Genomic DNA, 12,127 nt, shown 5'->3' on the forward strand with positions numbered 1-12,127 from the left:
GAGTTTCTTTGGGTGGTGTCTGTCATCCCGAGGTTACATAGTCCCTTCCTGGCTGGTGCTGAGCTTTGGGGGCTTCCTGGGGCTCCTGTGGCTGTTGGACAATAATGCTTGGATCTGGTGGGTCTGCTGTGGTGTGCTGGGATATGCTGGAACATTCTTATCATTGCTGGGCTGTGGCAATGTCTCCAAGGTCTGCTGGTGGTGTTGTGGCACCCAGGGTTACGTTGGCCTGTGCCTTCTCCTGCTGTGCTCCTCTCCACTCTGGGGTCTAATCTGGATCGTATCCGGCATGGTGGGGCTGCAGTTGTCCCGGAGGGGCTCCGCACACAGCCTGTGGAGTCTGATGGGCCTGCTGTTCTACAATGCAGTGTGGTGTGCGCTGGTGGGCAACACAGAGCTCTCTGCGATCGCTCTGGGCATTGGCACCTTAGCGTGGTGGCAGTGGTCCCGTACTCACAGCAGCTGATCTGCCACTACAAAGACCGACAACGTCTCTCAAACAGTATTTGCAAATTCACTTCAGCCAGCGTGTCTGCCGCAAAAGTCAAAGTGCAGTTTATTGCCATATGCACAAGTATGTGTATACACAGGTGCAATGAAAAACTTACAAGAGCATCATGGACACATGGCTTCAGAGAAACAACATTCACAAAAATACGTACATTAATCAGAATCAGATTGATTATCATTAATATCATATGAAAATTGTCCTGAGACAACATTGCAATGTAAAGGCATAACTAAAATTACTTTAAGTTATAAAAATAAATAAATTCTGAAAAAAAAGAAATAATGAGGTAGTGTTCACAGGTTTGTGAACTGTTCAGAAATCTGATGCCTGAGGGGAAGAAGATGTTTCTTGACTCTGGATCTCCAGTATTCTTTGATGGTATTAATAAGAAGAGGCGTGTCTGATTGTGAGGGTACTTAGTGATCGATGCCGTCTTCTTTAGGCAGCACCTCTTGAAGATGCCCCCGTGGTGTGCTGGGTTGGGTCAGGACACCAGCACCCCTCACCCACCCCCCTCTGCCTCATCGCTGAACTCTGACATCAGGGAGTTACTGAGCTTATCTCACTATCCAACAACAAGACAATCTGCAGGAGAAACTTAGCTCTGTGGTGGGAAAGGAAATGTTGTGTTTCAGGTCAAAGTCTTGCTTCAGGACCATCTACCCCATCAATGCCTCTCATCCTTTTATAAACAGGTCTCCCCTCAGCCTCTGAGATGCCGAGAAATAAACCAGGATGATCCAACCTCTCCTTGAAGCTTATACTCTTGAGATAGGACATATCCTGGTGAATCCCTTCTGCACCCTCTCTAAAGTCTCCAAATCCTTGTCATAATGGGGAGACCCAGGACTACACATTGCAGCCTAACTAAAAATGTATACAGCTGCATCATGACCAGCTAACTTTTGTACTCAACACATCAACCCATGAAGGCAGGCATGCAGTGAACATTATTTACCCACTACTTGTGTTACTGTTTGCAGCCTTGGTCTTGCTCCCTACAATCCTTCTGTGCATCAGTGTTCCAAAGTGTCTCATCATCTACTGTACACCTTCTTACATTTGACACCTCGCACTTGTCTGGAATAACCTTCCTGCTGCCATTTCTCTGCCCAAATTTCCTGTTGAATTCTTTGATGACCTTCCCCACGATTCACAGCACCACCACTTTTTGACTCACCAAACAACCCCGCTATATTTTTGTTTAAATCATTTTTATATTTCAGAAACAACAGAGGTCTCAGCACTGATCCATGTGTAACACCAGTCATAACAACCCTGCGCCATTACCCTCTCTTCTATGGTCAACCCAGTTTTGAATTCGGTCCACCAAATCACTATGGCTGCTATGTGCGGGAGCAGGACCCATGAGAAAACTTGTTGATGCTTTCCTAGGGTCATGTAGACAACATCCACCAACCTATTCTTGTCAAAAAATCTCCTTCGCCTTGATCCACGGCATTTCACCTTCCACCAAAATGGGTCCACAGCAGAAACCATCTCCCTGGCCCTACACTCATCTCTGGAGCATCTGCACAGTAAATACACCTTGTACAGATTATTGTTTATTGACTACAGCTCCACCTTCGGACAGGTGGGGCTCATCAGCCTTTGGGCAGCAGCCCGCCTAGGAGAATGAAAACTCTGATCTTAAACCTCCGCTGCCTTGCGGCCATACCCACTCATGGGAAAGGCTTCGGGAGTAAACCCCAAGGAAGAAATCTGGAGCCAGGGTCCCTAAGGCAGTTTGATGTTGTTTACAACTTCACTCTGGCAACCTCTGCGATGACACTGGTGCCAAACTGTATCAGCACTTGACCTTCCCTTGGACTTCATCAGTGACGTGGAGAGGGAGAACCCACTGCATGGGCAAAAGCTGGTTCCTCAAATCTTCCTGCCCAGCCTTGCACCCTGGAGGGGACACAGTCCACCACAGGCACAAACCCGTGATCCCCTGGGATTGACGGCTGCCTACTACTACAGCTCCGCCTTCAATCCCATAATTCCAAACCAACTCATCTATGAACTCCTGGAGCTCACTTTGCAACAGGACCAACAGACCACAATTAGCAAGGATAGGCATCAAAACCTCTGTGACAATGACCCTCAACAATGGTGCTCTGCAAGACTGCATCCTCAGCCTCCTACTTTGCCCCCTTTACACTCGTGACTGTGGGACAATATTCTGCTCTAATTCCACCTAAGGGTTTGCAATGGGCTGGATCACAAACAATGACAAGCCGGACTACAGGAAGGAAATAGAGATCCTGGTGGCATGGGGTCAAGACAACAATCTTTCCTCAATGTTGCCAAGACAAAGGATCTGGTCATTGACTTCAGGAACTGGGATGGAAAGCATGTTGCTGTAAGAATCGACGATGCTGAGCTGGAGATGGCAGGAGCTTCAAATTCCTAGCAAATTTCACCAACATATTGTCCTGGTCCAACCGTATAGAGTACACAGCCAGGAAAGCTCACCAACACCTCTGCTTCCTCAGGTGGCTAAAGAAATTTGCAACGTGCCCAGTGACCCTCATCAGTTTTTCCTGATGCACCACACAGATCATCCTATCTCGGGCTGACGTGGCAGATAAACTTCCCAAGAGCAAAAAGTTGCAGAGTTGTGAATGCAGCTCGGCACAACACCGAAGCCAGCCTCCCCTCCACGGACTCTATTCTTCTTGCTGCTTTGGTAAAGCAAACATAACCAAAGACTGACCGGCCCAGCCTGGAAATTCTCTCTTCTTCTCCCTCCCATTGGACAGAAGATACAAAAGCCAGAAACATGTACCTCCAGGTTTAAGGACAGCTACTACCTTTAGTTATAAGAGTTTTTATCATATTATCCTAATATGATGATGGATTCTGGACCTCAGCCACCACTTATGACTTTGCCCTTCTTTCTGCCTGCACTTTCTCTGTAACTAGCATTTTGTTCTACTGTTGTTTTCCCTTGTACTACCTCAATGCACTGATGTGATGAAATGATCTATATGAATGGCATGCAAAAGAAAGTTTTTCACTGTACCCCCTCTCACTTAAACCAGTGCCCCCTAGTGTTAGAGGTGAGCAGTGCTAAGACTGGGAGGCAGCTGCAGGTGACGGATATGTGGAGTTCACCTGCCACTGTCTCTCAACTTTGCCCCCACTGAGTTCCTCCAGCAGATTCTTTGTTGCTCCAGATTCCAGTGTCTATGGTCTCTTGTGTCTCCACTGATCTTCGGTGTTCCTGATTCCTTCCGCATCTCAAATTCATGCCGGTAATAAATCGGCTCCTCTCAATCACCCCTAGTGTTAGGATTAAGGGCGTGCTTGCTACTACCACTACTACGTCGACTCAGGCCTAGGGGGCTGGCGTCGGGCACGGTGATGGACTCTCCACTTCTCCCTCTCCCTCATCAATGTGTTCAGTTCATCGACATTAGCCGCGCCGCTGTCTTCTAGGAGCGTGTTGACCATAGTCTTGGGAGGGACTGGGCTCCCATATGATGACTAGGCTGGCAGGTAGCTCGGGGTGGCATTGACAGTGCCCCGCTAGTTGCAGTCTTCGCGCCTCGATTTTAGTGGTGAGCTTCGGTAGGTTGTTATTGAGCTCGATGTTCGTCATGTTGCCAACACACGTCAAGAGCCATCCGGAGCATTTGTGTATAGCAACCACCTAGAGACTTTCGCATCGTCTTGGTGAATGTCCACGTCTCGCATCCGTACGTGAGAATGGACTCTATGACTGCTATGAAAATCCTCTTTTTAAGCCCTCTGGACTTCCAGATTTCCTTCATGTCGTTCACAGCCCTCCACGCCAGCGCCTTCCGTATCATCCTTCTCCGAATATCATCCAAGGGCGTGCTTGACAAAAGGTGAAGTGGTTCCCAAACTGGGTTGTTGGACCCCTTGCTTAATGGTATTGGTCCATGGCATAAATCAAGGTGGGGAATCCCTGGATCACAGGTATGCAGGGGAATCAGGACACGGGATGAATGGGATTCCTGTACTGCCGTGGTGGCTGAGTTGACGAACGAAGCTGCAATTCCGCTACCCACCGGCTGTGGCAACGGCGCTGCTGAGCAAGGCGGCACGCATGCGCAGTGGGTCTTGCCCCGGGATACAGTTCGATGGCGGCGAGCGGCGAAGGGTTGGGGCTGGGTCTCCGCCTCAGCTCGCGGCTGGCGCTGGTGACAGGTGAGGGGCGTCGGTTTACGCGGACCGGGCCGCGGGAGAGGTCCGGGGGCAACGACACAAGGTGGGGGGGGGACAGGGGACAAGCCGGGAGCCAAGGGCTTCTGAGTGGGGAGCGTCTCCCAATCATGGAGCGGGTTAGTAGAAGGTGGAGAGAGGACAGTTCCCGGGTCAGTGGGCGTGGCGTGAAGAAGAGAGGCGGGGCCATGGAGGGGGCGTGGCCTCCTGGCAGTGAGTGACATCTGAGAGGAAGGGACTACGATTACTGTATAGAGGATGACGGGGTGGGGATTCTGGGGAAGACAGTGGGTTAGACCCTGGACCTGTGCAGGATGCAAACCTCGGACAGAACATAGAATAGTACAGCACATTTCAGGCCCTTCGGCCCACAATGTTGTGCCGACCATCAAACTCTGCCTCCCATATAACTCCCCACCTTAAATCCCTCCATATACCTGTCTAGTAGTCTCTTAAACTTCATTAGTGTATCTGCCTCCACCACTGACTCAGGCAGTGCATTCCACGCACCAACCACTCTCTGAGTAAAAAACCTTCCTCTAATATTCCCCTTGAACTTCCCAACCCCTACCTTGAAGCCATGTCCTCTTGTATTGAGCAGTGGTGCCCTGGGGAAGAGGTGCTGGCTATCCACTCCGTCTATTTCTCTTATTATCTTGTACACCTCTATCATGTCTCCTCTCATCCTCCTTCTCTCCAAAGAGTAAAGCCCTAGCTCCTTTAATCTCTGATCATAATGCATACTCACTAAACCAAGCAGCATCCTGGTAAATCTCCTCTGTACCCTTTCCAATGCTTCCACATCCTTCCTATAGTGAGGTGACCAGAACCGGACACAATACTCCAAGTGTGGCCTAACCAGAGTTTTATAGAGCTGCATCATTACATCGCGACTCTTAAACTCTATCCCTCGACTTATGAAAGCTAACACCCCATAAGCTTTCTTAACTACCCTATCCACCTGTGAGGCAACTTTCAGGGATCTGTGGACATGTACCCCCAGATCCCTCTGGTCCTCCACACTACCAAGTATCCTGCCATTTACTTTGTACTCTGCCTTGGAGTTTGTCCTTCCAAAGTGTACCACCTCACACTTCTCCGGGTTGAACTCCATCTGCCACTTCTCAGCCCACTTCTGCATCCTATCAATGTCTCTCTGCAATCTTTGACAATCCTCTACACTATCTACAACACCACCAACCTTTGTGCCATCTGCAAACTTGCCAACCCACCCTTCTACCCCCACATCCAGGTCATTAACAAAAATCACGAAAAGTGGAGGTCCCAGAACAGATCCTTGTGGGACACCACTAGTCACAATCCTCCAATCTGAATGTACTCCCTCCACCACCACCCTCTGCCTTCTGCAGGCAAGCCAATTCTGAATCCACCTGGCCAAACTTCCCTGGATCCCATGCCTTCTGACTTTCTGAATTAGCCTACCGTGTGGAACCTTGTCAAATGCCTTACTAAAATCCATATAGATCACATCCACTGCACTACCCTTATCTATATGCCTGGTCACCTCCTCAAAGAACTCTATCAGGCTTGTTGGACATGATCTGCCCTTCACAAAGCCATGCTGACTGTCCCTGATCAGACCATGATTCTCTAAATACCCAGAGATCCTATATCTAAGAATCTTTTCCAACAGCTTTCCCACCACAGACGTAAGGCTCACTGGGTCTATAATTACCCGGACTATCCCTACTACCTTTTCTGAACAAGAGGACAACATTCGCCTCCCTCCAATCCTCCGGTACTATTCCCGTAGACAACGAGGACATAAAGATCCTAGCCAGAGGCTCAGCAATCTCTTCCCTCGCCTCGTGGAGCAGCCTGGGGAATATTTCGTCACGCCCCAGGGACTTATCCGTCCTAATGTATTTTAACAACTCCAACACCAGCTCTCCCTTAATATCAACATGCTCCAGAACATCAACCTCACTCATATTGTCCTCACCGTCATCAAGTTCCCTCTCATTGGTGAATACCGAAGAGAAGTATTCATTGAGGACCTCGCTCACTTCCACAGCCTCCAGGCACACCTTCCCACCTTTATCTCTAATTAGTCCTACCTTCACTCCTGTCATCCTTTTTTTCTTCACATAATTGAAGAATGCCTTGGGGTTTTTCTTTACCCTACTCGCCAAGGCCTTTTCATGCCCCCTTTTTGCTCTTCTCAGCCCCTTCTTAAGCTCCTTTCTTGCTTCCCTATATTCCTCAATAGACCCATCTGATCCTTGCTTCCTAAACCTCATGTATGCTGCCGTCTTCCACCTGACGAGATTTTCCACCTCACTTGTCACCCATGGTTCCTTCACACTACCATTCTTTATCTTCCCCACCGGGATAAATTTATCCCTAACCTCCTGCAAGAGATCTCTAAACATTGACTACATGTCCATAGTACATTTCCCTGCAAAAACATCATCCCAATTCACACCTGCAAGTTCTAGCCTTATAGCCTCATAATTTGCCCTTCCCCAATTAAAAATTTTCCTGTCCTCTCTGATTCTATCCTTTTCCATGATAATGCTGAAGGCCAGGGAGCGGTGGTCACTGTCCCCCAGATGCTCACCCACTGAGAGATCTGTGACCTGACCCGGTTCATTACCTACTACTAGATCTAGTATGGCATTCCCCCTAGTTGGCCTGTCCACATACTGTGACAGGAATCCATCCTGGACACACTTAACAAACTCTGCCCCATCTAAACCCTTGGAACTAATCAGGTGCCAATCAATATTAGGGAAGTTAAAGTCACCCATGATAACAACCCTGTTATTTTTGCACCTTTCCAAAATCTGCCTCCCAATCTGCTCCTCTGTATCTCTGCTGCTACCAGGGGGCCTATAGAATACCCCCAGTAGAGTAACTGCTCCCTTCCTGTTCCTGACTTCCACCCATACTGGCTCAAAAAAGGATCCTGCTACATTACCCATCATTTCTGTAGCTGGAATAGTATCTCTAACCAGTAATGCCACCCCTCCTCCCCTTTTTCCGCCCTCTCTATCCCTTTTAAAGCACTGAAATCCAGGAATATTGAGAATCCATTCCTGCCCTGGTGCCAGCCAAGTCTCTGTAATGGCCGCTACATCATAATTCCATATATGTATCCAAGTTCTCAGTTCATCACCTTTGTCACAACACAGAGCATCATAAGAAGTCATTCCTGCCTGTGGCCATCAAACTTTGCAACTCCTCCCTTGGAGGGTCAGACACCCTGAGCCAATAGGCTGGTCCTGGCATAATTTACATATTACTATTGAACTATTTATGGTTTTATTACTATCTAATTATTTATGATGCAACTGTAACGAAAACCAATTTCCCCCGGGATCAATAAAGTATGATTATGACTATCACTATGACTATTGTTCCCGATGCTTCTTGCAATGAGGTACACACATTTCAGCCATTCTACCTTACTGTCTGTACATGGTTTATTCTGCTTCTCTTTCCTCAAAGCCTCTCTGTATGTTAGATCTGGCTTTACTCCATGCGCTTCTTTCACTGCTCTGTTTCTCTGGGTCCCATCCCCCTCGCAAATTAATTTAAACCCTCCAGAACCATGCTAGCAAACCTACCTGCAAGGATATTGCTCCCTCTCGAGTTCAGGTACAACCCATCTAATCTGTATAGGTCCCACCTTCCCCAGAAGAGATCTCAATGATCCAAAAATCTAAAACCCTGCTCCCTGCACCAACTCCTCAGCCACGCATTCAACTGCCATCTCCTCCAATTCTTACCATCACTGTCACGTAGCACTGGCAGCAATCCTGAGAACGCCACCCTTGAGGTCCTGTTCCTCAGCCTTCTGCCTAATTCCCGAAACTCACACTTCAGGACCTCATCCCTCTTCCTGCCTATGTCGTTGGTACCAACATGTATCACGGCTTCTGGTTGCTTTCCCTCTCATACCAGGATGTTGTGCACCCAGTCAGACATCCCGGACCCTGGCACCCGAGAGGCAACAAACCATGCGGGTGTCCTTCTCACGTCCACAAGATCTCCTGTCTGGTCCGCTGACTATAGAGTCTCCAATGACGACAGTTCTCCTCTTCTCCGTCCCACCCTTCTGCACCACCGGGTCAGACTCAGTGCCGGATGGGGTCTGTGAGGAAGGGAGGGTTGGGACCAGCTCATTGCCAAGGGAATGAGGGATAGTGGGTATGTCCGGGACCCAAAGGGAGTAGAGGACTGGGATGGGGAAACAGGATGGAACTGATTGGGAAGAGGTGCAGCCAGGATGCATGGGAAGAGGGATCGGTTAGTGGGGGTAAGAGAAGATAGGTGAGACATGAAGAGGAAGTGGGACTGTGAGTGAACAGGACCGAGAGGGACAGGTGAGTAGTTGGAACATTTCAGGCATGCCCCCAGGACTCCCCCTTTCAGGATCCTTTGGTCTGTCACCTCCCTGCCCATCCCACCCTTCACTATCCACCCATCCAGCCCTCTGCTTGCTCATTCCAGTCTCCCCAGCTCTCATCCCCATTAACATCACATGTTACTTCTCACCCATTAAAGCTGCTCTGCTCCTGCCTCCTACCTATGCCCTCTCTGAGTACAGTGCAAACTTCCCCAGGCTGTATCCCCAGTATTCTGCTGCCGTGGATTTTCACTCAAGGTGCACGAGCTGGTAGTCCCATCTTGCCCTTGAGAAGGTGGTGGTGCTCTGCCTTCTTGTATTGCTTCATGTTATTTCGGTTGACACAATGCCCTTAATGCTGCCGTATGATGTTGCGAAGGTGGTGGGAGTGGGATCGGGCGTGCTGTATGCCAGCGGTTCGCTGATGAGGGAGCCTCGGTGGCGGTGGTGGACATTGACGAAAGCTCGGCCAACGAAACTTTGAAGAGCCTGCGCTGCAATGAGCAGAAGCACTCTGTGTTCCTAACGGATGTGACCTCCCCTCAGAGTGTCCACAGTCTCGTGACTTCAATACAGGTATGACAGTGACTGGCTTCAGGAACTGAATGAGCATTGATTGTCCTTTTGTGCTGTACAATTAATGTAACTACAGGGATTGACAGGTATCTTCTGTCCTTTCTTCAGTACACGAGTGTAAAGGAGAACAAAATGATTGTTACTCTGGATCTGATGCAGCATAACAAAACACAATAAGCAAAAAAAACATAATAAATATAAAAACAAGCCTATAAAACACCATGGACAAGTAACTGATAAACACAAGAAATTCTGCAGATGCTGGAAATCCGAGCAACACACACAAAATGCTGGAGGAACTCTGCAGGCCAGGCAGCATCTATGGGAAAGAGTAGAGTTGAAGTTTCAGGCTTGAGTCCTGCAGGTCGACTGTACTGTTTTCCATAGACGCTGCCTGGGCTGCTGAGTTCCTCCAGCATTTTGTGTGTGTTTGCTTGGATTTCCAGCATCTGCAGATCTTCTCTTGTTTGTGATCAAGGAACTCAGCAGGTCAGGCACCATCCATGGAAATGAATGAACAGTTGATATTTTGGGCTGAGACTCTTCATCAAGACTGGAAAGGAAGGGGGAAAATGCCAGAAGGGGGAAGGGAAGGCATACAAGCTAGAAGTCGGGTGGGTGGGGAGAGGGGGGGATGAAGTAAGAAGCTGGGAGGTGATAGATAGTAAAGGTAAAGGTCTGAAGAAGAAGGAATCTGATAGGAGAGGTGAGAGGACCATGGGAGAAAGGGAAGGAAGAGAGGCACGAGGGGTAACTGATAGGCAGGCGAGGAGAAGATGTAAGAGGCCAGGGTGGGGAATTGAAGTGGAGGGAAAGAAATTACCAGAAGTTGGAGAAATTGATGTTCATGCCATCAGATTGGAGGCTAATGTACAAATAACTGTTTGAGTATGGCTGTATATACATTTGATCAGTGTATTAGGTCGACTGGCTGTACGTACATAAAGTGATGCTTGGTGCAGGACATTCTGTACGTAAGGTGACTCTGACAGGAAATGTCAATGTGCAACATCTTGTAATTACCCAGTGCTCATCACTCATTCGTTGTTAGTGAGTGACAACAGAGTCCCTAACTCTGTCATCATCTGGGACTGCACTGATAGACGCATATTGGGGGAAATTAGAGCCTCCTGTTGTTCCAATGCCAGACATCAGGTGACTGATGTTGGGCCTAGAGCTGCTGCTCTGCCAGGAATAGTGGAGACCGTAATCCATGAGATTTTAGTGCCTGCGGCTCTGTGGTGGCCCTGGATGATATTCAGTTGCTGTTGCTGTGCCGTGTGCTGGGCATTTGGCTGTCGTGAGCTCAGCCATTGGTTGCTGAGATAGAGCGAGAGAAGCTCCAGCAGGCAGGACAGCAGAGGAATGGAGTGTGTGGGAGAGGGAGAGATGGGTAGAGTAGTGGAGATATGGCAAGGAAGAGAGGAGAAAAGGAGACAGAAGCTGGTTGTGAGAGTGTACGCAGAGTGCTCATTCAGGTCCTCTGAAACAATGAACGATTGGTGATATATTTTCAAGTGTATTGGTGTGCAACGGGGAGAGATACTTGCAGGTGGTGTACCCTTGGGCCTGCTGCCCTTGTCCATTCTGGTGCTGGAGCTTGTGAGTTTGGGAGTATGCAAGTGCAGATATTCCCAGGTTATGACAGAGTTCTGTTGCTCTTTGTAACTCGAACAGTGCCCAAGTGCGTAATGAGGCTGCCTGGCAAGATATTTAAGGAAGAACATTGGCCAGCTAATGGTGAAGGGTTGTTAATAGAACAGAACTTTATTGTCATTGCTTAAGACTGCGAGTTTGCTGTGCTACTTCAGTCTGTGTAAAACAGATATTTACAATGCATGTGGTATGGTTTAGTTAAAATAAATAAATAATTCTGTATTTACATGCAACAAGTGACTTCGATAGTCCCTAACACCCAAAGGCCATTGGCAAGCCGGGGTGCAGCATTATTCAACTGCATTACAACCCTTGGGAAGAAGCTGTTTTTCAGTGGAACAGTCTTGGCAAAGATGTTTCTGTCTCTCCTACCAGCTAGCAGGAGATTGAACAGTGTCCAGTAAATATCAGTATGTTTAACTTAACCATTCAAATAATGCCATGATTGAGTTGTCACACGGCAGAAAATATCTGCAGTCTTGCTGCAGCCCGCAAGTCCTCCCTGCTGCTCTTCCAAGTAGTCAATCATACGTCTGGGCTGTGTGCGAGTTGGGCGTACGTAGCCTGGGGAAGATCAGTGACTGCATTCTTTGAATTCTGCGTTATGCAGCCTCAGAGGCGGGACTGAATGTTTAGTGTGGTTGATGGGCTTCCTATCAGGTGGGCTGCTCTGTCCTCGGTGGCGTTCAGCTTCTTGAATGTTAGAGTCAGACAAGTGGAGAGTGAGAGCGAATGATGAAAAAGCATTGTGGTGTCAGAAGGCGAGTCAGTCATCACTGCTCTTGCAGCCCTAGTTCTATTGCACTTGTCCAGTGGTG

At 48.5% G+C, this 12,127-nt stretch overlaps 1 protein-coding gene across 1 annotated transcript in view; it reads left to right on the top strand.

Moving 5' to 3' along the window:
* The first annotated feature begins 4,602 nt into the window (after nucleotides 1–4,602).
* The window catches only part of hsd17b8 (hydroxysteroid (17-beta) dehydrogenase 8), a 45,445-nt gene continuing 37,920 nt past the window's right edge, over nucleotides 4,603–12,127 (top strand). The window contains exons 1-2 of the mRNA XM_072258944.1: nucleotides 4,603–4,690; nucleotides 9,457–9,653. Coding sequence (XP_072115045.1) covers nucleotides 4,624–4,690; nucleotides 9,457–9,653 — 264 coding nt within the window. The 5' untranslated portion in view covers nucleotides 4,603–4,623. The remainder of the gene's footprint in view (nucleotides 4,691–9,456; nucleotides 9,654–12,127) is intronic.

This window comes from Mobula birostris, chromosome 5 (genome assembly GCF_030028105.1).
Source record: "Mobula birostris isolate sMobBir1 chromosome 5, sMobBir1.hap1, whole genome shotgun sequence".
NCBI classification, from domain to species: domain Eukaryota; kingdom Metazoa; phylum Chordata; class Chondrichthyes; order Myliobatiformes; family Myliobatidae; genus Mobula; species Mobula birostris.